General features: G+C 46.0%; 1 protein-coding gene across 1 annotated transcript in view; it reads right to left on the minus strand.

The window, feature by feature from the left end:
• Positions 1–27,741, minus strand: part of LOC146839179 (CD5 antigen-like) — a 621,574-nt gene that overhangs the window by 61,408 nt on the left and 532,425 nt on the right. Inside the window, exons 5-6 of the mRNA XM_085603206.1 lie at positions 22,812–23,132; positions 11,379–11,411 (exon numbers count right to left, since the gene is read on the minus strand). Coding sequence (XP_085459332.1) covers positions 11,379–11,411; positions 22,812–23,132 — 354 coding nt within the window. The remainder of the gene's footprint in view (positions 1–11,378; positions 11,412–22,811; positions 23,133–27,741) is intronic.

A 27,741-nucleotide genomic window follows, 5' to 3' on the forward strand; every position in this document is an offset into this window, starting at 1 on the left:
CTACCGAGAAAGAGTTGAATGAATGGAGAGAAATCAAGGGTAAATTGGACTCGAATGGTTGTTGGGTTGAGTTGTCAGAGCATCAGCGATGGTTGTTGCCTGATGCGTATGTACTTCCAGTGGTTACGATGGCACATGGAATGGCTCATATCAGTGCGAAAGGGATTTGTAAGTTGTTGGCCCCAGTATGGCAAAATGCTGGAATTCCTAAGGAAGTCCTAGGAAGCTTGTTTCCGGTCCAGGGAAGGCATGGCTTGGCAGTTCGGGCTGGACTGTTCCCATGAGGCACAGGGTCAGACTGATTTGCATATGGCCATGTCTGAACTGGGGTGGCAGAGTGGGCTAAAGAACGGTGATGGATCAAACCCAGATCTGTTGACTGGGTGTGAGTGTTTGATTGGTTCTGATGCTCTGTCCATCACCACCCCCTTTTGTACCGCTTTGTTCGCCATAAGTTGGCAGGGTATGCTCAGACGTGAGTCCCTTGCTCACTTTGCCACTGGATTCAAGCAAGCCTGGTTGAAGACGGCTGAAATGCCAGAAACCGGTCCTAGGAAGCTTGTTTCTGGTCCAGGGAAGGCATGGCTTGGCAGTTCGGGCTGGACTGTTCCCATGAGGCACAGGGTCAGACTGATTTGCATATGGCCATGTCTGAACTGGGGTGGCAGAGTGGGATAAAGAACGGTGATGGATCAAACCCAGATCTGTTGACTGGGTGTGAGTGTTTGATTGGTTCTGATGCTCTGTCCATCACCACCCCCTTTTGTACCGCTTTGTTTGCCATAAGTTGGCAGGGTATGCTCACACATGAGTCCCTTGCTCACTTTGCCACTGCATTCAAGCAAGCCTGGTTGAAGACGGCTGAAATGCCAGAAACCGGTCCTAGGAAGCTTGTTTCCGGTCCAGGGAAGGCATGGCTTGGCAGTTCGGGCTGGACTGTTCCCATGAGGCACAGGGTCAGACTGATTTGCATATGGCCATGTCTGAACTGGGGTGGCAGAGTGGGCTAAAGAACGGTGATGGATCAAACCCAGATCTGTTGACTGGGTGTGAGTGTTTGATTGGTTCTGATGCTCTGTCCATCACCACCCCCTTTTGTACCGCTTTGTTTGCCATAAGTTGGCAGGGTATGCTCAGACGTGAGTCCCTTGCTCACTTTGCCACTGGATTCAAGCAAGCCTGGTTGAAGACGGCTGAAATGCCAGAAACCGGTCCTAGGAAGCTTGTTTCCGGTCCAGGGAAGGCATGGCTTGGCAGTTCGGGCTGGACTGTTCCCATGAGGCACAGGGTCAGACTGATTTGCATATGGCCATGTCTGAATTGGGGTGGCAGAGTGGGCTAAAGAACGGTGATGGATCAAACCCAGATCTGTTGACTGGGTGTGAGTGTTTGATTGGTTCTGATGCTCTGTCCATCACCACCCCCTTTTGTACCGCTTTGTTCGCCATAAGTTGGCAGGGTATGCTCAGACATGAGTCCCTTGCTCACTTTGCCACTGGATTCAAGCAAGCCTGGTTGAAGACAGCTGAAATGCCAGAAACCGGTCCTAGGAAGCTTGTTTCCGGTCCAGGGAAGGCATGGCTTGGCAGTTCGGGCTGGACTGTTCCCATGAGGCACAGGGTCAGACCGATTTGCATATGGCCATGTCTGAACTGGGGTGGCAGAGTGGGCTAAAGAACGAACGGTGATTGATCAAACCCAGATCTGTTGACTGGGTGTGAGTGTTTGATTGGTTTTGATGCTCTGTCCATCACCACCCCCTTTTGTACCGCTTTGTTCGCCATAAGTTGGCAGGGTATGCTCAGACGTGAGTCCCTTGCTCACTTTGCCACTGGATTCAAGCAAGCCTGGTTGAAGACGGCTGAAATGCCAGAAACCGGTCCTAGGAAGCTTGTTTCCGGTCCAGGGAAGGCATGGCTTGGCAGTTCGGGCTGGACTGTTCCCATGAGGCACAGGGTCAGACTGATTTGCATATGGCCATGTCTGAATTGGGGTGGCAGAGTGGGCTAAAGAACGGTGATGGATCAAACCCAGATCTGTTGACTGGGTGTGAGTGTTTGATTGGTTCTGATGCTCTGTCCATCACCACCCCCTTTTGTACCGCTTTGTTCGCCATAAGTTGGCAGGGTATGCTCAGACATGAGTCCCTTGCTCACTTTGCCACTGGATTCAAGCAAGCCTGGTTGAAGACAGCTGACATGCCAGAAACTGGTCCTAGGAAGCTTGTTTCCGGTCCAGGGAAGGCATGGCTTGGCAGTTCGGGCTGGACTGTTCCCATGAGGCACAGGGTCAGACCGATTTGCATATGGCCATGTCTGAACTGAGGTGGCAGAGTGGGCTAAAGAACGAACGGTGATGGATCAAACCCAGATCTGTTGACTGGGTGTGAGTGTTTGATTGGTTCTGATGCTCTGTCCATCACCACCCCCTTTTGTACCGCTTTGTTTGCCATGAGTTGGCAGGGTATGCTCACACGTGAGTCCCTTGCTCACTTTGCCACTGGATTCAAGCAAGCCTGGTTGAAGACGGCTGAAATGCCAGAAACCAGTCCTAGGAAGCTTGTTTCCGGTCCAGGGAAGGCATGGCTTGGCAGTTCAGGCTGGACTGTTCCCATGAGGCACAGGGTGAGACTGATTTGCATATGGCCATGTCTGAACTGGGGTGGCAGAGTGGGCTAAAGAACGGTGATGGATCAAACCCAGATCTGTTGACTGGGTGCGAGTGTTTGATTGGTTCTGATACTCTGTCCATCACCACCCCCTTTTGTACCGTGGAATTCCTAAGTGTGCAGAGAATTTGGTCAAGAACTGTTTGGTTTGTTTGATGTACAATCCTGGTAAGGGAACTTCAACTCCAGCTGATCATTTTGCTCCTCCCACATATCCGTTTGAGGCTTTGCAGCTAGACTTCATCCACATGGAGAGGTGCAACAACCTGAAATATGTCTTAGTGGTTGTTTGCTCTTTTTCTAGATGGGTGGAAGCCTACCCTTTAAGGGACAATACTGCCTTGTCCACAGCCAAAGCCCTTATTAAGGAATCTTTCCCTAGGTATGGGTTGCCGAGAATGGTCTGGAGTGACAATGGGAGTGAATTTGTGGGTCAAGTGATGAAGAGAGTGTGTGATGGGTTAGGAATCCGGCAGAAGTTCCACGCTGCCAATCATCCCCAGTCAGCTGGTCTAGTTGAGTGCTACAATGGCACATTAAAATTGAAATTGGCCAAAATTCAAGCGAGCTCTGGTCTACAATGGCTGAGTCCTTATGAGGTTGTGTTTGGTCGCCCAGCAAACATTTGGGGAGTGCCGCGGCCGACAAAATTTAGTGAGATAGAACACCCTGTATTGCTTGACTACCTGTACGAATTGACGGCTAAATTGCGTGTTCTGCATCAACAGGTTCATGATACTTTGCCACAGGTTTCTGAAGATCCAGGGCACGCCATTGAACCTGGCACATGGGTGCTCGTGAAGAATTTTCAGCGAACCAAGAACGAGCAGCCCCGCTGGACAGGACCTTACCTGGTGTTGTTATCTACCCGTTCTGCGGTACGAGTACACGGTAAAAAAGAACTGGATTCACAGCGTACATTGTAAGAGGGCCCCTTTGCCTCTACCGTACGACCGGTGGGTCCAAACAGGACTTCCTGATTCTGAGACTGAGACCGTGCCTCGTTTTCTGACTTTCAGCGATGCTCGTTTGATTGGAACAAACACTGAGCCAGAAAGCGATGATCTCCTTCAAGAAGCTGTGCCTCCATCGAACCGTTTGAACACTGTTGAACCTGAGCTACTTTTCCGAGAACAGACATTGCCCGGCAAAGAGCGTTATAATTTGCTACCGAGAGTCACGGGACAAATAACAAATTAAGTTCCTTCTTTGCTATTTTAAGGTTAGCTCCCCTCCGAGAAACTATTTTAGATTTTTGTTTTTCGAACCACCATCCGGGTTCAGCTGTAGGGTCGCGGTGCCAAGTCCTTGGAGTGCAAGCCAAAGACGTTAGGTCGACGGTTCTGGTTGGTCTAAGGGCGTTCCCTGGACCGACAGGCGCATTCCTGAGCACGGAACACCCATCCGCCGCGAGCAGCACAATTAGAGGATGGAGTTTTTCGGGATGGAGAGACCTGCTAAAAGAATGAGCTTCAAGAGCAAAATGTGTATAGTAATGAGTAGAAAAAGTTTTTTAATATTATGTCTGTTCTTACTGTTTAGCTTAATGATGTTTTTAATTGGATATATGACATTCTCTTTTCAAGTGACATTCATGCCCACTACACAACACATGCCTCCTCCTACTGTTTCTTCGCATTCTTTTCACCCTCTGCCCGAACATGAGTCCATTAGGAGAATGGAATTCGCTAATAATTCCTTTGTTCAGCTTCTGCACCAACACCAGCTAGTAGTGAACACAACTAATTGTTGGGTGTGTGGCCTTATGCCCCATACCACCGATAAGGGTATTCCTTACCTGGTCCTGCCATTTAGCTACAATGGTTCTGTGTGGGCGTACAGAACAATGTTCATTTATGCCCGTGAAGTTAACCCCCTACGTTCTGTGAAGGATAATCCGAAGAATAGTGCTCTGGTCAAGGGAATAGTCGACATGATTAGAGGCATAGGTTCCTATGAGACTATCCCGAGAGATGAGACGCTAGCGTATATTGGATGGAACGTTACTGAATATGGAGCTAGTCTGAGTGGGAACCAGCGAGCGAAGAGTACCCCATCAGGGTCGTTACTGTCTGCAAGGTAATGGCAAGAATCCTAGAGCTCAGCTAGGGAAGAGTGTTTGCACTGAGACATATGTTTTTGCGTCCCAGACTTCCCCATCGTTTCTAGCAGCTAAGGGTACCTACTTCATTTGTCACGACAGAGCGTATACATGGTTGCCCCCTGATTTCTCGGGCACATGTTTTGTCTCGTTCCTGTTACCTCCTACATTTACAGCTGCGGCAGATTACCACAAGATGAGAGTCGTTAGAGGTGTCTTCAGAAAGTAAGATACTTCAGGACAAGAATTGGGAGATTACTTGAAGGGTTTTCTGCCGTTTTGGGGACCTATGGTTAACAGCAGGAACATACAGCAATTGACGAGAGCGGTCGAGTCCACCATAGTCGAAACTGCCGGTGCCCTTAGTAACTTGACTGCTGAGCTCCAGTCGGATCGCCTTATGACTCTTCAGAACAGAGTTGCGTTGGATGTCATACTTGCAGATAGAGGAGGGGTCTGTAAATTGATCCAATCGAGTTGTTGTGTTTTCATTCCAGACAACGCTCCCACAGTTTTCCAAGCCATTTCCAAGCTACATAAGATCTCCGAGTCCGTACATGTGGACGAAGGAGACTGGTCGTTAATGGGATGGTTCTGGGGATTGTTATCCACCTGGAGATGGAAGATCCTGATGGTCATTGGGATGATATTAGCTATCCTTTTCCTGTTCTTTCTTTGTGTACAGTGTGCTCCTGCTATATGTGGCCTTTTTGCTGCCTCGTGCTCGAGGAGACCTGTCCAAAGAGAGTTACTAAGTACTAGGATGATGCTACAGCAACATCTTAATGATCTGATGAATATAGACCTGGATTCAGATTGACGTGAATTTAGGTTATTGCCTATGTAAGGGCAAAAGGAGGGTCTGAGGTTCCGTGAATTCTGAACTCGACCAACGAAGGTCGCCGTACCGTGATGATTTGCGTATCAGCGAACCGCAAATGACAAACGCGGTATGCATGAGTGTTTTCGTCATGCTACACCGATGAACTCACGGTGTATTCAATGACCCAGTCTGAACCCTTGGGTCTCATGTCTTGCGTAGCTGCCATTTTGTGGTTGCCCTCACACAGGCCAATGACTACAGGACGACTGTGGCCAAGCAAGCCTCTAAGGACTCATACACTTTAAGTTTGAGTTCGTGTTGACTCCTGTTTGACCTGAGCCAACTGACTTTGTTGCCCGAGGCTAAACCTTGTTGAGCCAGTTCCTTGTTAAGCAGCTGGTCAGATAGAGATCAGCGAGCAGGACACTGTTAATTCTATGGCACACGCACACACCCCCCCTATCTCATTTCTCATCTGTTTCTGTTTCTTTCTTTATGGCCTTATGGCCTAATTATTGACTTGGGTTGAGGTCTTTTTATGATGGGCCCCTCCGGCCGCCCGGTTCTTCACGATGTCCCTAGACTTTGTGAAGAAAGGGAAAACCTGCCTCCATAGATTAAAGAGATTATAATAACGTATTTATTGGTTCCAGTGATTGTGAACATAACTTCCTAATTTTGGGAGGTTGGGGACTAAAAGGGGGAACCGATTCAGTATTTCCTGGGGTTTACTGGGTGTGTGGGAATAATGCTTCCTATAAGTTGCCTGCACGGTGGTATGGAAGCTGCTATTTTGGGATTGTATTTCCAAAAATTTACCATGTAAAAAGAATCGCTGGAAACTATGAAAACACTAATGGACTAACACAGAGAAAGAGAGCTTGTTTTCTAGAAATAGTAGGAGACATATTTGGTGCATTGATACCTTCAGTGGGAGTCATTCTGAATTCACAACGAATCTGTCAATTGTCAACAGTAGTTAATCGTCTCTCGACTGATACTGCTGGGGGTTTCTTCATCATAAATGCAGAGATGGTTGCAATTAGGTCTGTAGTTTTACAAAATCAACTTGCGCTTGATATTTTATTAGCAAAAGAGGGCGGAGTCTTTGGAATGCTGAAAGTTCAACATTATTGCACGTACGTTCCTGACAAAAGTAAGGAAATTAGGGGCTGTATTAAGAATATTTCAAAACTTCATGCAAATTTGAAACCACTGGAGGTTGACAGTGTATGGGAAAGACAAACAAAAAGTATATCTTCAATAGCGACTTGGTTTTCTGATTCAGGGAAAAATATTTTAGGTCAAATAATTCTTCCAGTAGTTAGCATAATGTTGATAGTTTTAGTAATAATGATTTGGTGCAAATGTTGTAGAAACAAAGGAGGAAAATATGAAGTGAATGGAAAAGGAAAGAAAATAAAGAGGGAATATGAGGAGATCCAGATGGAGGAGATGAATGGAAGGATATACAAAATGATGAAAGATTTAGAAAATAAAGATGAAATTGAGAAAGAAAAAAGGAGGAGACTGAGAATGAGAAATACTGAAAGTTGGCATCTGGTTAGGGATGGGTAATTTTGTGATGGCTCAAAAATGCCATCAGAGAGAGGATCAATGGAGCGAGGACTCATAGAAATGAGACTTGCTCCTAAGCAATCCGCTTGTTTAACTCACTAACATGTTATTAATTACGTTTTGTGTAAAACTAATGCGCACCAGATGAACACACGGGTTAGTGAATCTTGCCTATGTGTTTGTTAACACTAATAACACGAACGAAGGACTAAACAGCTTTTAACGAGGAAATCTTTACCGCGCATGCATCAACTGCATCTACGCAATGTGACGAAATAATGCTTGAAGGGAAATTCTTGCGCATGAGCAGAAGGCACAAAAATGGAGTCTTAAAGACTCACGTGCAAGGCACCTGCTTAGCTGAAGCAAAAACAAGCTATTTTACTAATGCTAATGCGGGTAAGGTATTAATAAATAAAGTGAAATAGAGTAGAGATGGATGGTATACAGTGAAACCATTTATTTTTTAAAGTAACATTTGTTTTTCTGACTTTATCACTAGTGCGCATTTGGGCCTCTCGTGTATAACTGAAATAAGCTGAGCCATGTAATGACTGCGCATGACTACTGAGAGTGAAACCGGAAGGATGACACAGAGTTTGAATAAAAGTCAAGGTCGTAAAGTGTCCCAGCCTGAGAAAGGACGGTGAAAAGTTCAACCGAATGGACCTACATGTTAGATTTTTACCGAATGTTGCAGATGGAATGTGAATGCGGGCGGGAAAATAAAGCATGAATAACAATTAAGGGGATGGGTTTGTGAACAATGGTCTAATGGAGTAAAGTGATATGTAAGCATGGTGTGATGATCGTCCCCCTTGTAAGCATGGTGTGATGATCGTCCCCCTTGTAAGCATGGTGTGATGATCTTCCCCCTTGTAAGCATGGTGTGATGATCGTCCCCCTTGTAAGCATGGTGTGATGATCTTCCCCCCTTGTAAGCATGGTGTGATGATCTTCCCCCCTTGTAAGCATGGTGTGATGATCGTCCCCCTTGTAAGCATGGTGTGATGATCGTCCCCCTTGTAAGCATGGTGTGATGATCTTCCCCCCTTGTAAGCATGGTGTGATGATCTTCCCCCCTTGTAAGCATGGTGTGATGATCTTCACCCCTTGTAAGCATGGTGTGATGATCTTCACCCTTGTAAGCATGGTGTGATGATCGTCCCCCTTGTAAGCATGGTGTGATGATCTTCACCCTTGTAAGCATGGTGTGATGATCTTCCCCCCTTGTAAGCATGGTGTGATGATCTTCCCCCCTTGTAAGCATGGTGTGATGATCGTCCCCCTTGTAAGCATGGTGTGATGATCGTCCCCCTTGTAAGCATGGTGTGATGATCTTCACCCTTGTAAGCATGGTGTGATGATCGTCCCCCTTGTAAGCATGGTGTGATGATCTTCACCCTTGTAAGCATGGTGTGATGATCGTCCCCCTTGTAAGCATGGTGTGATGATCGTCCCCCCGTTCCTGACCAATTAGATTTCGAATTATTACGATATTGAAACTTTAGTGGGTGGTACATGAAGAACAAAAGGTATCATTGAGATAGCTTTAGTTAGTTAGTGAGCACAAAAGATGAATATATGCTGAGCACGAGATGCTGTTTGTGAGCGGGAGATGCTGATGCTGGGAGAGACGCTGTGAGATGCTGATGAAGAAGCCGAATGCAGAACCTTCTATCCTAATTTAATTGGGTTAGATAAGAAGATCGCAGAAGAATCTCGAGGAGGAAGAGAGTGTCAGAGAGGGGTGCTACGCAACCGTCGTCATTAGAGAGGTCATCTATCCTGTCCTAAGTCCTGTCCTGAAGTCTTTGACACCTGATCTTTCCCGGGGGACCCTTACCAGCCCTTTGGCCAGGGGGTTGGTCTTCACACCATTCTTGGTAATTATATTTTCACGTTATTTGCAGATGTTATTTTCTCTCTGTCCTCTCCCTTTCTGAACATTGATCATTGCGTGAGTCCAAAGTATGATTCTGATGATTAATTCATTGAAATATTGTCTACTAAGAATGGTGGTGACGTCACTGTGTATTTGAGATGGTTCACATGAATTTACTTTAGAAAAAGGTTTTAAAATTTCCCAAGTCAGTGGTTATTTAGTTTAAATGAATAAGATAGAGTCAGTGTTAATTTTCACCATCAACTAGTTCAACTAATGGTCCATTGACCAGATGAAAGAACTTTTTGATCAGTGAAAGGTTAGTTAGGAATAAGGAATAGCTAATTATGAATTGTGAAAATCACTCGAATACCTTAGGGTCGGGTTTGCGCTATAAAAAAGCTTAAAAGAAAGAGACTCCAGACTTTGGGGTCTTATCTCTTCTCAATTAGAAATTACACTTGTAAAATGAAATAAGGCAATCCTAATGTCAACCTGTGGGATAGAAAGGCCATGCCATAGTGAAAATAAGTTTAAGTGTTTTTCACTACCAGAACTTCTAAAACTTAAAACTATCTGTCCAGCTTTTTAAATACACTGCACTCTGCCATTGGGGCTTTCCAGAACCTACCCTATGGATGAATTATATGTAATAAAAAGGAACGTTTGGGCCTGGCCAGGGGCTTATCCTGCAAGGTCAGCATGCCATTTTAAACTGCACACACAGGCTCTGCAATGGCAGGCCTAAGACATGTTTGAAGGGCTGCTGCAGTGGGTAGTATAATCAGTGCTGCAGGCCAACTGGTAGCATTTATTTTACAAGCCCAGGGCACATGTAGTGCACTTTACTAGGGACATATAGGTAAATTGAATATGCCAATTGTATATATGATAATGTTACCCTTGTTCTGACTCAAAAAAATGCATGAGTTATATTCTTGAAATAAACTAAATTAACAAGAAAGTAAATACTTCAGACCATATGATTTGTTGAAAGGTCCTAGTCTGTTAGAAAATGTTAACAGCAATTAAAAATGATGGTTAGTTTATTTTTTGTTTTTGAAACTTTTAGAAAGTTGGCATTTTCTTTACTTTTGCCTTTGGTGCAGCACACATGTGAAGAGGAAGTAAGAAGGAGAAACAAAGATGTTTCCCCTCATTATGTCCCACCTGGGGAGGCGCAGGGTTTTGCTGCATTGCCAGGTTTACCAGTAATGGTAAATCTGGAAATGCACCAAAATCCAGGGGTCGATGCATGGGAACACCCACGCTTCATCAATGCAAAGTCTTCCCAAGTCAGAGAAACGCAACGCAGCGATTTCTGCTCCGTTGCATTACTCAAGATTTATCAAGCCAGGCAAGGCCACACAAGGTGGGTGATCTATTGAGAACTGTGCCAATGGTTTCTGTTGTGGGACAGTCGAACAATGTCTGTGAACACCTATAACCTATTCTATGAAGTATTGATTTACAGGCCCTGCTTTATCATTATTTCACACATTGAAATCCAGTAAAACACCTTACAGCGCTACGTTGCATGTAAAGAAGAGGGCAGGAATGAGCCGTATCTGTAAACATATGGCACATTTCTAATCTTTGCTTGCTCTGGCACACAAACTGCTGCCTAGCACCAAAACAGGCACCATTGGCACCATGGTGCAAGGGTGCCTGCGTTGCAGGTAGAATTGTTTTGGTCAGGAAGGTACACCTTCCTGCCCAAAAACAGTGCTCTGAGTCGTTTTCCTCTTTCTATGTGTGCAGCGGAAGAAACAACGAGGAGAAAATATAAAAATATTTGGCAACCGTGTTGGTAAATCTGGAAATACTTCAGAATCCATTGGTGGATGTGTGGCAATACCCACGCTCCACCCATTAAATGCCTTCTCAGGGCAGTGTACCTCTGGGCCGTGACTTGCCCTACGTTGTGTTACTCCAGAACTACGAAGCAATGCAGGGCCATACAAGGTGGGCATGCGTGCCTTGTTGAACCTTATGTTAGCTTGCTTGATGCAAGGCCAAAGCAATCTATTAATATATGTGGCCCTTGGTTCCTAACTGCTCGTCAGCTTTCTGATGGAGCTGAAAAGCAGAAATTCCAAATCTAGTAGAAGTGATTACACCACCGTTCATTCACAATCATGGCCACGTGCTAAGGGTGTGTCGGTAGGGACACAAGGTAAGAGCTAAGCACTTATCAGTATGGTCAGTAGTATGATCAAAAGTGTGCTATGCTATATAAGAAAAATTCACAAAAATTAATCAAAATATATCCTATGGCAAAACATGTGTAAATGTCTACATATATTGTTGAAAATGAATTTACCTTTGTACATCTGTGGTTGAAGTTTCCTCTTCTCTATAAAGAGAAACAAATGTAGATAAAAATAATTAATCCTTGTTTTAAATAGAAATAGATGTCTGAACAATAAATGTGTACAAATGCAGACTATATCAACAAAAGTCTCAGAGTGTGTAGAGGAGAAATGATACAGTCTGTGCTGAGACGTTCCCTGGATCTCTTCACCAAACAAGCATGTTTAAGGATCAAAAGGTGCTTGTTCTAGAGTCTCAGGCCCTGATTTACCATTTGTTAATGCAACACAACGCACCAAGACATCTTGCTGTACTGCATGGAAGGGAGAGGGCAGGAAGGCACCATCTCTATCAAGATATGACGCATTCCTGTTCTCTGCCGAAGCTTGTGCACAAACTGCTGCCTAGTGCCAACGCAGACACCCTTACACCATAGTGCAAGGGTGCCTGGGTTACAGGCAGGATTGTTTTTGTGTAGGAAGGTACACTTTCCTACAAAGAAACAATCCTCTTTCTAAGTGTGCTGCAGAATGCTGCCCACTTAGAAAGAGAACACAACGAGTAGAAGTAAAGATATTTCTTGTAGCTTCTCCCCTGGGAAGGCATGGAATTCTGAGGCTTTCCCATGTCTACTATTATTCGTTAACATTTTATGCCCTCCCATGGCAGAATCATGCAGACAGCAACTTGCCTTGTCTTACTTCAGATTTACCAAGCCACAGAGGTCCATACAGGGTGGACTTGCATTGCTTGGCAAATCTGATCTATGGCTGGGGTTGCCCTTGCATCACCTCGTGTGACGCGAGGACAACTAATCTATTAATAAACCTGGCTCAGTCTATATACAAAGAAAGCCTGTTGAGGTGAACTGGCTTCCTCTGTAAGTCGTTAGATGTCCTGTCTGATCAATAATGTGCTCCGTGTAGTGCATACAAAACTAGAAATATTGATTTAGAAGCAAGATACGCAAGTGTAGCTGTAAGGAGCCTTGTGTGAGTGGGTCAGCTGCTTGAATTGTCATATCTTCTGTATGAGGAGCCTGTGGAGATGCCTGGGTTAGGGTGGGATGTGGGTTTATCAGGGAAGGCCAAGGATGAGTCTGGCTGCAGCGTTCTGTATAGTTGGACGTCTCTGTAGGAGGTGTGTGGCAATTAGGGGTGGGCGGAATTTGCGAAAGCGATTTTCACAAATTATCGCGAAAATGTTCAAAATTATCGCACACAACTGGAAATATCGCGAAAATGCGGAAGTTTTTTTCCTGCCTGTTCGGGGTATTTTCTGCTCGCCAGCTAACCCATGGGGTTGCTCGCGGGCGCGGCCATCTTGTTTTCACTCTTTTCGTGGTGCATGATCGCGAGAAGAAAGACGTGATCGCGCGACTAATGACATTGCTGCGGGCGCGATCTGTCGCGAGACAGCGCAAATGGCTACCAACAATCCAACATCTTGTGGAGAACGCAACCGGATCGGGAAAACTTGTCGGCGAATGCGGGAATTCAGGTAAGGCGATCGTGCGTGAGAATGTATTATTTTACAGCGCGAGCAAGAAACAAATTATCACTAAGCTGCGGAATGTGGAAATTTTGACATTTTCGCGCTCTCCGCGGAACGCGAAAATGTCAAATTATCGCAATTTCCGCGAGCGGAACGGAAATTTAGCCCAGGCCTAGTGGCAATACCTTCATAGAGGACATTTCCGTAGTCCAGTCAGCTGGTAATCAGGTCTTGTGTCACAATGTGACTCATGTGTAGGGGTAGCCACTTCAAGATCTTATGTAGCATGCACACAGTGCAGAGGTGGAGTGATTTCATGGTGAGCTTGTTGTAAATGATGATTCAGAGGGTTCTGGCATGATCGGAGTGAGAGGGTGCGGGGCCTAGGTCTGATGGCCACCAGAAGTCATTCGATGTGTAGCTGCTGTTGCCAAATATCAGTACTTTCATCTTGTCTGTGTTCAGCTGCAGTCAGTTGTTCTTCATTCAGTCAGTGACGTTTGTCATGCATCTGTGGAAGTTGTTTCTGATGATGTTGGCCAGAGGGGTCATATTTGTGTTAAAAAGCATGGGGCTAAGGGATGAGCCCTGGGGGACACCACAGGTGATCTCCTTGAATTCAGAGGTGAAATTTGGGAGGTGGAGCTTTTCGGTACTTCCTGTAAGGAGTGAAGTGATCTATCTAAACGCGTTCCCTTGGATGCCGATGTGGTGGAGTCTTTCGATCAGTGTGTGGTGGGATATTGTGTCAACGGCTGCCGAGAGTTTGAGGAGAATCAACGCTGTTTCTGTGAAAAGCCTTCTATCAAGGAGAGGGACACATGCGGTTGTTTCATTGTAGCATAGTTTTTCTCAGTGTCTGTTGGTTGAACAATATTTGAGCTACTGTCTGAAAAAATGTATATAGTTGGAAGAAAAACAATTAATGTGTTGCAGCATTTGATATATGTTAAGACGGTAGTGGGGGAGGGGTTACTTCCACTCACCTTCCATGTTGAAGACTGAGAACACTCGAGCGGTGGTGGGGGAGCGGTTACCTACATGTGTAATATTTACCTTAAACCTGGGGCTCCTCAAATAGGACTCAAATATTAAAGATGTTATAATCTACAGGTCTGAGGAAAGCCCCTGGAAGAATCTGCAGAAATCACAGATGCCGCAAGACAATCTTCTCAGATACAAGGGATTTGTGCACATACTGATAAAGAAGTTCCATCGACTGATTAGGTAGCAAAATGGTCTACACAACCTAATGATTAGGGGGCATATCTTGAATATTTGGTTTGCAGGTTTGCTCCTGTGTTTGTTGTGGTCCATGTTCTCTGAAGCTAGCTAGGGCTGCTGATTAGTCTCTCAGTGCCAGAGTGTCTAGGAAGTGCCAAGGAGAGGCTTCAACTTGCTAGCAATGAAAAAACCTAGGCAACACCACCAATAAGTAGTGTACATGAAGAAGTCCTATTGATTGCAACAGGTTGAAAGGTCAGTGCTGGCAACATTGGAGCCCTAATCTCTCACAAGGAAGGTGAACAAAGCTATCCTGAAAAGCCCTCTAGGAGAATCCAAAAACCCTTGGTTCTTCAGAATCACCATTATGTCGAGAAAAACGGACACAAATTTGTCATAGAAAGCTTATGTGGAAATAAGTTATGAATGCCTAGGAGCGCATTATGACAAATAGCCAAAAAAAGGTATCAGCAGTTAACGTGTTAAGAGAAACATACACTTTGGCTCCAGAATCTACCAACACCGTGAGGTACCAGCTACAAATCTTTATCAATGCAATTCTTGAAAATATTCTGAGTAACGCTGGAACAAGCCTAACTTTTGGAGTCAGAACAATATTTATAACCACATAATTTAGTTTCTTCACTGTCACAAAAAAACTGAGTGTTGATTGCCTGGCAGAATCGCTGCTAATCAATGGGTCCCTACAACCCAACAATTAAAGGATGGTGATCAGGAATCATTATATCCAACCCTGAAGTTCTAGGGCCACTGCATGCAGGAAACAAGTCTGCTGCTTTGGATTTTGAACTTTGCAAAAAAGCTCAATTTCTTTCTTTCTTTCTTTACTGATTTATTCAATGATTTATTTATGTATTTACTTAGTTAATTGATAATTGTACTTAGTGCAGTAAAAGTGTACTCTTCTACAGGATGTCATACACCGGTCTTAAAAACGTGCACCTGTAAGGGCCTCAAATTTGGCATGTTCATGTTCAGAGATATTTGCAATAAATCCAGTGACCCAGCGGCATGCACATGTGAAGTTAACTTGCTTTGGCCAAGAGAAGTGTCTTCTGGGGGGTCACAGGCCTCTACCCACCATCAGCAGTTTATTGAGAGCGTTCAGTCTCGTATCCATTGGGCTTTTGCAGCTGCATATATAATTTGAGGTGAATCATAGAAATATTGACCAATTTAGCGAGCCTGATCTCCTGTTTCATTTTGACATCCTTAGAAGTGTCAGCTACTACCATATTCTGAGTGATCACAACAGTGGTAGATGCTTAAAGATGCCCTGGTCTGCTTTCCCCGATGCATTTCACAATAACACTTTCCTCCAATAAGATAAGAAAGTTGCACCCTCTAGTGACTATGTTCAATTTTCAAAACTTTCTATTCTCCTACTCAATGGGCGATGCCATGACTGGGATAGAAAAGATGGCTGAATTACAGCTTGAAATCCATCCCTGGTTAGTCCAACAACTTCCTCAGACAAATGTTATTGTATAAAGTTGAGGGGATGTTCAACCCTTCTCTCTTATACCCTTCTCTCTTCCTCTTTCTACCACTCTTTAATTCTGGCTCTTTCTCCTTTCATTATTTACCTTACATCTCTCCCTACCTTGCTTTACATTGTTAAATTGTACAGTTCAGTTGTTTTGTCTTTTGGGGGTGCTTACTGTTGAACTGTTGTATTTTTATCGAGTTTATGTTATGGTATGTTATGTGGATTTGTAGCTTCTTCCCTGTGATGATATTTAGAGCTCCTAATTGTACAGCCAGGTCTTCAGTTTCTTGCAGGAATTGGCAAGCGCAGTAGCCGTCCTGGTGTGCTGAGGAAGTTAGTTCCAGTTCTTGGCAGTGATGAAGGAGAAGGCGTGCCGGCCTGGCTTGCTTATGCAGATGCATGGGACTTGTAAGAGGAAAAAAGATATGGAGCTTAGCTGTCTGGAAGGTTGGTAGAGGTGAAGTTGGTTGTTGAGGTATGCTGGTCACGTGTTGTGGAAGACTTTGTAGGCATGGATGTATGAGGGGCCTGGTGGTGGTGTTTTGGATGGTATGGAATCTTTATGTGGCCTTCTTGGAGATGCTGATGTAGTTAGAGTTGTCGTAGGGGAGTCTATTGTTTATGAGGGCCTAGGTGACAATACGCCTTCTGTGCATGGGGAGTCCTTTGAAAATCTTGTGAAGCATTCTGAGGATGAGGCAGCAGGAGGATGTGATCAGAGCATTGACATGTTTTTATATTGGGAGGTTGTTGTCGAGGTTGATGACAAAGTGGCCATCAAGAGGAGTCCCATGATGATCCCTTCTTTCTGAAAATCAGGATCTCCATTTTGTCCGTGTTGAGTTTAAGGAAGTTCTCTCGCATCCAGTTGGCCACAGTGAACATGTAGAAGGAGATATTGGTCCTAGTGGTGTTGTTTGTGTCAGTTACAGAGAGTATGAGTTTAGTGTCGATGGTGTAGGAGTCTGTGTTGATGCTGTGGGCTCTGATATTGTGGGCTAGGGGTGCCATGTACACATTAAACAGAAATAAGTTGATGGAAGAGTCCTTGGAGGCTCCACAGAGAAGCTTCTAATGTTTAGAGGTGAAAGTGGAGAGTCTGACTCGTTGAGTCCTGTTGGAGAGGAAGGAAGCAATCAAGCACAGGGCGGTCCCTTGAATTCTTGAGTCCTGGATTCTGGCAATGAGATTGCCAATGGAGATGGGTTTGAAGGTCACTGAGAGGTCAAACAGGCTGAGAGCGATGGTTTCCCCTCTGAAAATGATGGACAGGATGTCATTTGTTGCTCCGAGGAGGGCAGTTTCTGTGCTGTCGTTCCTGTGAAACCATGACTGGGTGGAGTTCAGGAGGTGGTGCTGTTCAAGGTGGGCCGAGAGTTGCTTGCTGAACTCTTTCTCCAATACTTTGGCCTGGAAAGGAAGGAGCTAGATGGGTCTGTGGTTGCTGAGGTCTTTCTGGTTGGGGAAGGACCTCTGCGTGTTTCCAGCATTCTGAGAAGTTTCCATTGAGGATGGAGGAGTTGATGATGGTGGTAAGGTTAGTGGCGATCAGTGTGCTTCCCAAGATGTACATGTGGTGAGGGCAGCGTCTGCAGTGAACCCTGAGTGGGTGGTCTGTATCATTCTGGCAGTGTCATCTGTGGTGAGAGGCCTCCAGAATGTGGGTGCTCCTTTTTGTGAGCTGGTTTGCGGTATTGATGTCTATCATGGTAGGTTGGGAATGCGAAGTTTGTGTTGATCTTAAATATTTTATTGGGGAAAAGTCAGAAAGGTCGTTGCAGATGACCTGTGAGGGAATGATGGTATTGGAGGCTGCTGTTGGATTGATGAATACTTTGATGATGTTGAAGAGCTATTTGCCAGAGTGGGACCAGGATTCTAGCATGAGCACAAGGGCAGCTTTCTTGGCCTCTTTGATCTGGGCGAGGTATCTTGTGAGTGCGGATTCGTGGGTGTCACTAGAGGTTTTGTCTTCTGGTTTTCCATCTTCTTTCTAGTCATTTGCAAAGATCCTTGAAGTCTCAGGTATTCCTTGTATCAGCATGCTTGAATGTGGATTCTTGTAAGCCTGATCTTCTTCATTGGAACAAAGGTGTTGGCGCAGTCTGAGGTCCAGTTGTGGAAAGCGGATAGGTAGTTCTATAGGTTGCTTGTGAGGATAGGCAGGTTGGATCAAGTTTGCTTCTGTTATCTTGTTTCAGTTTCTGACTGGTTTTGATGTGGCTGAATGAAATCTTGCTGCGGGCTGTGAAGATCGGGTCGAGTTTGTGTCCGGTAATGTGAATGAGGCTTTTATGATTAAATCCGAGGGCTTTGCAGCAGACGGCCTATTCTGAGTAGGGCCTTTGACTGGTAGAAGGACCAGGTAAGTGGAGCTGGGTGAAGGCTCAATGAGGTCTAGCAGCAGCACCATTAAGTAGGTCTCGGGTGGGGGAGGAGCTTGCAGGGAGGGGTTAAAGAGGGGTAGAAAACTGCAGAAAGAGAAGGCACACAGGACAAAGGGTAAGGAAAGGGGGAGGAGTCCCCAAAGAGAAGAGAAAAATGAGAGAGACAAGAGGAACAAAAGCAGAAAAAGCAACAACCCAAGACAATAAAAGCGGGAACAAATATGAGCACAAAAAGGCTAGGAAAGGGCAAAAAATGGGTACAGAAGTCTGGGATGAGCAATGAAATGGGCACAGAATACAAACTGACACAAAGAAGAAACTAGTAGAAAAAGCACAAGAGGTAAACACAAATGAGAAACGAGCACAGATGATAGGCATGGACAGACACCAAGCAGAGTATAAAACAAAGGTCAAAGCGAGAGTGTGAATGAGTGAGTTAGAACAATGAGAAGAATGAGAGATGATGGAGAAGGAGAAAGGAGGAGCACAGTGAGGCAGATGGCTGGGTCCGAGGAGGGTCTTTGATTGGTTAGAGGACCAGTCCAAGGTAAACGGAAACTGGGGCCCAGGCTCCTGCTCAATGGGGTCGCACAATGGCCACCATTAACTATGTCCTAGGAGAGGGAGGAGCATAAGGTTCAAGCTACAGACGGGTGGGAAACAATTGTGGGAGAAGGCACGGGGAGAACAGGTAGGAGAGGGCGGAGGATGGATCCAGGAAAAGCAAGGGAGGGAGGAGGTAGTTCCTGAGGCAAAGGGAGAAGTGGGAGAGACAAGAGGAGCGAAAGCATAAAAAGCAACAAGTCAATGCAACAATAACTGGCACAAATACAGGCACAAAACGACTAGGAAAGAACACAGAAGACTGGGCTGAGCTATGAAATGGGCACAAGAGCCAAAGCACAAAAGACAAAAGGGCAAAGAAAACACATTTCAGAGACGCCAAGCACAATACAGCAGAAAAGGCAGAAAAGACAGAGTGCAAAGCACAAGTCCAAGCGAAAGTGTGAAGGATTTGGTGGGAGCAGAGTGAGAGTAGATGGAGAGAGAGAGAGGAGGAGCGGAGTGAGGTGACACAGATGTAATATTAATAGAGTATTCACCAGCCCAGGGAATGTCCCGAGGGCACAGGAGACACAAATCGCGCCTTCTGCAAACTCTGTTGATAGCTCATTGGGTGAACGCACTGCTATAGGAACTCTTAGAGACTGGTAGTGTCAGATTCCAGCAGTGAAAAATCCGTGCAGCACTTAGTGCTTTGAAGAGGAAATCAAACCGCTAGTAGTCTCTGGGTGGTGTATACCATCAGCTATTATGGCCACTGCTTTGAAGCCATAGGCCGCCACAGTAAGCGCTATATTGAAAGTAGGCAATGATACTTTAACAACTTTAACAAAGGCATCAAACAACATATATTATTACAGCATTTTAATGTGGGGGTTTATTTAATCTGAGAACGGACCTTTCTTCAAATCATTACAAGTCAAGCGCTTACAATGACGAGGATCTAAGAAGTGAATGGTTCCCACTCCCGGTTCAGTGGGACATGGGTGGACTTTCTATAAAATGTTAAAATGTGAGACCAATAATATCTCCTAACAGCGCTCCTGAGCTGTCCCATCGCCACCCGCTAAGTACTATTTGTGTCTTGTTAGTACTAGTACCGCAAATATCAGCCCTGGCAGAAGACATCTGGACTGGGTGTACTGGTCACACTGCTAGAGTCCAGCCTGATGCTACTGTTAACTAAAGGTATGTTCCCCCTTTCATCGACTTTAGAAGGATGAAATGAGGTGGCTGTCACGGGCACTGATCTTCAGGATGTACACAATGCTGAAGCAAGTGCCTAAACCCACTGAGTTATATTACCTGCTCATATGCGGTGAGAACATTTTGGGGGGACATTTGATGAAGCCATTGTGGGAGTTACCTTCCTGAACCCCAAGACCCGCTGAGATTTGAAGGAGTGTTGCCTAAGCAGAACTGAAATTCTACACCTGGAATGCTCCTCCTTTCAACACCAACCCTCCCCCACCTGTTAGCCCCGCCCCTCTGCAGGGCCAGCAGTTCACACTTTAACATTTCCATGTGCCCATTTCTGGATTTTCCATTTACAAGGAAGGGGACCACGGCACTTCAGGGAAGTGAACACAGGTTACACCACCAGCACTCCGCGATGTGTGCTCCTGGGCTCCGTGAGTTGCCGAGTTCCTGTTTTCTGCCGGCCGTGTGCGCTTTGTCACTTCTGAATGTGGGGAGGGCGGAGACGGGAGGGGCCTGCCCGTCTGCGGGACACTCCTCCTGGTGGGAGTCATGGACTCTTCACGCCCCCCTGAGTTGGGAGTCACTAACCAGCAGTGTCCTTGAAGGGAGGCTACAGCAGCAGGGAGAGGCGAGGCTGCCCACACCCCCATGCCCCCTGCCGTGCCCTTTGGAGCTGTGCACACCGCTTTTCACAAGTCCAACGATGCACGGCGTGAGGTGCCGGTGTGCCAGCCTGCCCGCTTGCCCAAACTTGTTACCTGCCACCCCCTTTTGAAATCAAACTCCCTGTCATGCATAAGAGAACCCCGTGCCAAACTCTCGCCTGCCCTGCACCCAGCTCACATCACCAGGAGCAACGGTGCACAGCAGCTCAGGGGGTTCGTGCACCAACTGCGGAGATCTGCCTCTAGGATGGCCCTAAGCAGGATCTGCAGGCCTCAGTATTGGCAGGACGCCAGATTTCTTCTCCAAGGTTACTTATAACAGCGAAAATTGAACTACCTGCGTGCACCGATTTGTTTTGCAAAAGCCAGGCTCTGCTGACCCAGAAGAACAGAAGCGTGTTAATGTTCTCACTGAAGGTGAGCTGCCACGGCCTGACACCACCCAATACTGTCCATACGCTTGCCAGGTTTGTGTTAAAAAGACACTGAGTGGCAGCGTTGTGAAGTTGTGAGTTTGTGGTAACAAGCACTGGTAATAAACAAGTAAGCTGGACAACCAACCAACAGGACCCTCAGCGAGAACAATGTGTTGTTTACATTGCATTTATACAGCGCTTACTACCGCAGACGAGGCGCTGCACTAGTCTTGTGTGTCCAGTGTCCATCTAGCCGTTTACACAAAGAGCGAGGTACACACAAACGCGGGGGCTAATTGTACTTGAGGTGATTTCACATTTTTGGTGCGCCAGTTTTGTGGGTGTGCTAAAGAAACAAGGAAGAGCCAAGTGTGTATGCTGAAGTCAGCGTATATTCATGATAGGTGGTGTGAACGGAGGGGAACAAGCAGTCATACTCAGGTATTGAAGGAAGTGGGAGGAAAGAATGTTTATTCTCGGCTGCTTAGGAATGGTGTCTACTCCGTTGCTGACAGGCGGGTGAGGCCGATAGGTTTAAAGTTTTCGGAAAGGAACATAGATATCGCGGGAAGCTGTGTGCTGAAAGTGGGGCATCGGGTACATGTGGGTGTAATGGGTAATAATTGCAACAAGCACGCTCCGCTTTCACTTTCCTCCGTCGCGAAAGCTTGCTTGTCCTTATGGGGCCATGTGTTTGAAACACATTGCCCCATAAAGGTAAGAAACCTTTTGCGATGAACGCAAAGCAGGTGAGGCAGTCCAAATGGGACAGCTGAAAAAGCTGAGCGAATATGTCACCAGGAGCTCTTTTCCAATGGCTGGCCACCATTTAGCATAAACGGTGACGCCGGCCAAAGGAAAAGAGGGGCGGGGCTTAATGCCCCTTACAGAAAATACCCCATATCATTACATCTCGCCAGCGAGACTGCGCGTGCGCGCAGCCTACGCTAGCGAGACCTAAAAAACAATGGTCGGGCATAATTCTGGTCTTAATACTATTTCCTATGTCCATATCGGATGTGAGGCAAGAAATATGCTGAATGCAACAGAACATGAACAGTGAGCGTGAGCAGCCACTCACCAAATGTGCTTTAAGATTCGGATTTCACCCTAACTTAATCCATGTTTTAGCACTATTTTATTAACACAAAATGGATGTGAAGAAGCATTTTGTGTGTGGAATTTACTGAATGAAGCAGAATGTAAGTAGCGAGCGCAATCACCCACTCATGCTCAATAAATGTGCTCTCATGGCAGGATTTATCCTCCAAATTAAGTGAGCTGGTGTACAGAAATTACTCCAATTACTCCAGCATAATTAAAGTTCCGATACGGGCATAGAAAACACCAAGAGACAGAGATAGGTAGATAAAAACAGACAGCTTCCTCATCATTATATAAACATTATTTTAAGTGAAATAAATCAAAACAATTAAATGAAAAAAAACACCTTAAAACTATTAACCCAGTTAAATAAAATACCAACCTTCCCAACTCTCTCCTTTCTGCTGACTCCTGTCTGTCTGTTCTGTCACTTATCCTTCTATTCACCTTCCCTGTTGCTCCAACCATCACCAGCCCAGCTCACAAGGAAGCACGGATGCAAAGGGCTGAACATTCAAGGCCCCCAAACCTCCTTTCCAGATTTGGGGGTTTCTCCAGAAGGAGACAGTGTCTGATTGAAGATACCTGCTTGTTGATTGACTCTTGAAGCTCTGCTACCTTCTCTCATGCACAACCCAGTGAAGGTGTTGACATTTCCATTATATGGTAATTCCCTACCATGATGCTGCAGTGCACAGGAGAGACACAGGCACTGTGATTGGCTGCCACTATCAATGAGTCATCATGCATCACACTCTGGTATACCCATATTGATTTGAATCCAATCCAATCCTTCAGCAGTCATAGCATACTACATTTGTATCTTTCATGATATTAGTTTTCATAACTTAATTGTTCCTCTGTACTTCTTTCTCTTACCTGAACATTCCACTCCAGCATCACTTCTGCCGTGACAGGCATTATGTCCCCACGCATCATGAGGACAGTCGAAGAAAGACGCCTCTGCTCCTGTGCATTGAATCCGACTCAGCCACACTGGGTGCCATCCTGCTCCAAACACTCCATTGTTGTCTGGTGCTCCTAAAGCTGATCCGCATCCAAGATGTCTACAGACCACCTCAGCCTCCTTCATATCCCAGTGAGAATCGCAGACCGTCCCCCATCGCTTCCCATGCCTGACCTCTACCCTCCCGTTGCAGTCGTCACCAGCATTGACCAAGCGGATCTTATCTACAACACCTGTTGACAATGGGAGAGAAGGGAACAGATATTGAGTACATTGACCACCTCTAGAAGAAAGCGGACCAGTGGGAGAGAAGGGATCAGATATTGAGTACATTGACCACTCAAGAAGGGAGACATCCAAAGGTCAGTAAAGAGATACAATATCTCATCGACACCACCTGTGACCAGTGGAGGGAAGGGAACAGATATTGAGTACATTGACCACTCTAGAAGGGAGACATTCAAAGGTCAGTAAATAGATGCAATATCTCATCAGACCACCTGTGGCCAGTGGGAGACAAGGGACAGATATTGAGTACATTGACCACTCTAGAAGGGAGACATTCAAAGGTCAGTAAATAGATGCAATATCTCATCGACACCACCTGTGACCAGTGGAGAGAAGGGAACAGATATTGAGTACAGTGACCGCTCTAGAAGGGAGACATTCAAAGGTCAGTAAAGAGATACAATATCTCATCGACACCACCTGTGACCAGTGGAGAGAAGGGATCATATATTGAGTACATTGACCACTCTAGAAGGGAGACAATCAAAGGTCAGTAAAGAGATACAATATCTCATCGACACCACCTGTGACCAGTGGAGAGAAGGGAACAGATATTGAGTACATTGACCACTCTAGAAGGGAGACATTCAAAGGTCAGTAGGAGATACAATATCTCATCGACACCACCTGTGACCAGTGGAGAGAAGGGAACAGATATTGAGTACATTGACCACTCTAGAAAGGAGACAATCAAAGGTCAGTAAAGAGATACAACATCAGCAGTCAGCAGGTTTCACTGCTTCTCCTCCCTGAGATCACAGATCTGAGAAGCTGAGCATTGTCCTGCTGTAAATCCTGAATTTATAGCCCTAATAAGATCTAAAAAAAGGTCTGTGAATGAATCATGCCATTTAGAGATTCTGGCATATTAGCACAAGCTCACCATTAAATACATAAGTATATTAAATGTGTATGAATAAGCTGTTGATAATACATGATGCAACATTAGTTACGGGTCTGAAACAATCATGTGCATCTGCAAAATAAAATCAGTTCCCTGAGGGCTTTTTGGATGGATAACTTTAACAATATTAGAGTCTGTCCTAGAAGAATGTTAAAAAATTATTAGACTATAGAGTTCAGCCGTCTATAATTCCCACGCTGGTGGCTTGGTTTAGAGTTTGGCAGGTGGAGTAAAGGCAGCCAGGGTGGAATGCACTGGAGTAAAGGCAGCCAGGGTGGTATGCGCTGGAGTAAAGGCAGTCAGGGTGGTATGCGCTGGAGTAAAGGCGGTCAGGGTGGTATGCGATGGAGTAAAGGCAGCCAGGGTGGTGTGCGCTGGAGTAAAGGCGGTCAGGGTGGTATGCGCTGGAGTAAAGGCAGCCAGGGTGGTGTGTGCTGGAGTAAAGGCAGTCAGGGTGATATGCGCTGGAGTAAAGGCAGCCAGGGTGGTGTGCGCTGGAGTAAAGGCGGTCAGGGTGGTATGCGCTGGAGTAAAGGCAGCCAGGGTGGTGTGCACTGGAGTAAAGGCAGTCAGGGTGATATGCGCTGGAGTAAAGGCAGCCAGGGTGGTATGCGGTGGAGTAAAGGCAGCCAGGGTGGAATGCGCTGGAGTAAAGGTGGTCACTGTGGTATGCGATGGAGTAAAGGCAGCCAGGGTGGTGTGCGCTGGAGTAAAGGCAGCCAGGGTGGTATGCGCTGGAGTAAAGGCAGCCAGGGTGGTGTGCGCTGGAGTAAAGGCGGTCAGGGTGGTATGCGCTGGAGTAAAGGCAGCCAGGGTGGTGTGCGCTGGAGTAAAGGCAGCCAGGGTGGAATGCGCTGGAGTAAAGGCAGCCAGGGTGGTATGCGCTGGAGTAAAGGCAGTCAGGGTGGTATGCGATGGAGTAAAGGCAGCCAGGGTGGTGTGCGCTGGAGTAAAGGCGGTCAGGGTGGTATGCGCTGGAGTAAAGGCAGCCAGGGTGGTGTGCACTGGAGTAAAGGCAGTCAGGGTGATATGCGCTGGAGTAAAGGCAGCCAGGGTGGTGTGCGCTGGAGTAAAGGCGGTCAGGGTAGTATGCGCTGGAGTAAAGGCAGCCAGGGTGGTGTGCGCTGGAGTAAAGGCAGTCAGGGTGATATGCGCTGGAGTAAAGGCAGCCAGGGTGGTATGTGGTGGAGTAAAGGCAGTCAGGGTGGTATGCGCTGGAGTAAAGGTGGTCACTGTGGTATGCGGTGGAGTAAAGGCAGCCAGGGTGGTATGCACTGGAGTAAAGGTGGTCAGGGTGATATGCGCTGGAGTAAAGGCAGCCAGGGTGGTGTGTGCTGGAGTAAAGGCAGTCAGGGTGGTATGCGCTGGAGTAAAGGCAGCCAGGGTGGTGTGCGCTGGAGTAAAGGCGGTCAGGGTGGTATGTCCAGCAATACTTCACCCACCAAATTTAAAGCTCACTGTCAGTCCTAAGACCACTCTATGGGTTTAACAGAACCACCATTGCAGAGCTTTATACAAAGTCATTTAGAGTGGGAGTTTGTTTGTGGATAAGTAAAAACAAATGGCCCCAACACCAAGGAAGTTGTATTTTCTCCCACAGTGTTGGTGTATTACATTTTTTATTTTAATTGCCCCTCACTGCCAGGATATTTGTGAATTTGACAGGCAGTAAAAAAAGCCATCTTACCACCCGTTCTATAAAGGGTGGGTGGTTGAATGGCTTACCTCCGATGTCTCATGCTTTCTCTGGACATCGGAGAAAGATTTACACTGAAGGAGTACATTTTGCTCTATTAGTGTAACCCTGGTGGTCCGCTTGGGTAAGCTGACTATGCGTTTGGCAGCCAACGTCTCTTACTGTTGCCCTTATTAATTCCTTTGTTTATAGCACTTATACAATGCTTCATCCCATACATTCTCTAAATGTAGCTGTTGTTTACTATTACTTAGTTTATTGGTACTTAAATTATTCGCCACAGAACCTGAGAAGCTGAGTTCCAGGTTCTGAGCTCATGATGTGTAGGGCACAACAGACATCAGAGGTGAGCATTAATCCATTACTGGGTACTTCCAGCTAAAGATAACACTCACTATGAGTCTACAAAGTAAAAAAAACAAAATGTATCCCTCGGGCAAGCCCTCACAAGTGGGCCATGGACAATAAACTGGGTTGAGCTGAGGTTTCACAAATGAGCCTCACTGGACCCAGAACAGGTAGTGAGTTTATCAAAACTGTGTGGTCACACAACCGCACCCTATAGTAAACCACTTTCCTTCGACCGCACAGCAGAAAAGGTCACAAAGGTCAAATAATCCACTAAGGGCATGTTTTATATGTGGGTGGACAGGGGTGTTGGATATCCCATCCGCCAAAATATAAATCCAATGGAACATAATAGAATTTATATGTTGGTAAAAGGTTTATCAGTCATTTTTCTGATGGAGTAACCCGTTCTCCGAAGTATAAATGAGGCCCTTAATGTACCCTGGTGATCCTATGCTGGAGGCAACAAGAACACACTGTGCAACAGCAAGCCATAACCCCTAAAACTACAGGATTCTCCTGAGTTCCTAATACGACAAGGAGAGCTGCTTTATGAAAAGGCCGATCAACAAGCGAGACAGTCCCTTCCAGGCCTCCTGGGACACTGCAGTCCAATGTGCCATTTGTTTTGTGAGCATCAGACCCTAATGTGGCCCTTTGAATCAGCTGCTCGAGGTGGGTACATTTGTCTTTTTCTCCTTCCTTCTGTCGTGCCTCTAGTGGGCTGTTTTCTTATCAGGAGTCGGTGTTTCTACTGAACTTGTGCGACACCCGCATGCTTCCTCCAAGGTTCCTAAGCCAACGCAGTCAAGTTGACTCCTGTCTACCAGGCATTTGCTCGTTTGCTGGTGTGGAAGCCAGCTGCTGCGGTCCTTTCTTCCCCGTCCCACCTCACCTTCTCACACCATGGCTCTTTCAGTTGTGAAGAGAGAGGTAGGAGGCATGCAATCCGGATGCTCACTCAGGCTCTGGGGCTGTCATGTGCCCGAGTAAGCCCTGGAAGGAAATAGTGTCACTTTACAAGTGCATGGTTCTTTCCTAAAGTTGCCTTCCCTTTGACACACATTTGCATTTACAATGCTTGGGTAAGAATCACTGACCTTGCTGGCATTAGGTGCAAGGCCCTCATATGCGTGATACAAATGTGTTTGTTATTTGCGTCCATAAAGCGACGCAGCTATCTGTAGAACACAAACAATGGTTGCCCAATTACAATCTCGGCCTGAGGCAAGGATGACATTTTCTTTATTTAGCCTTTTGTTTCTTAACACAATAAGAGAAGCCACTTCTGCTGACTTCGAGGGGTCCCTGCATGCTGAAGTTTTTAATTAGCAGCTGACAGACACCTACCTGAGGGGTGTTCAGTTTGTGACTAAGAGGGGGTCCAACATTCTTACCCACCAGGTAAAGGGGTTATATCCTCCAGAAGGGGGATTCTTGGCAGACCAAATGCAAAAACAACAGTTGATGGACAGAATGCAGAACAATGTCATACATTCATCCCAGTACAGAGATCTGGGCCTAAATCCACTGAAGAGGGGTGAAACCCCGAAACCGGTCCTAGGATGCTTGTTTCCAGTTCAGGAAGGACCTGGCTTGGCAGTTT

The sequence above is a fragment of the Triturus cristatus genome, chromosome 4_2 (assembly GCF_964204655.1).
Source record: "Triturus cristatus chromosome 4_2, aTriCri1.1, whole genome shotgun sequence".
Taxonomy (NCBI): Eukaryota; Metazoa; Chordata; class Amphibia; order Caudata; family Salamandridae; genus Triturus; species Triturus cristatus.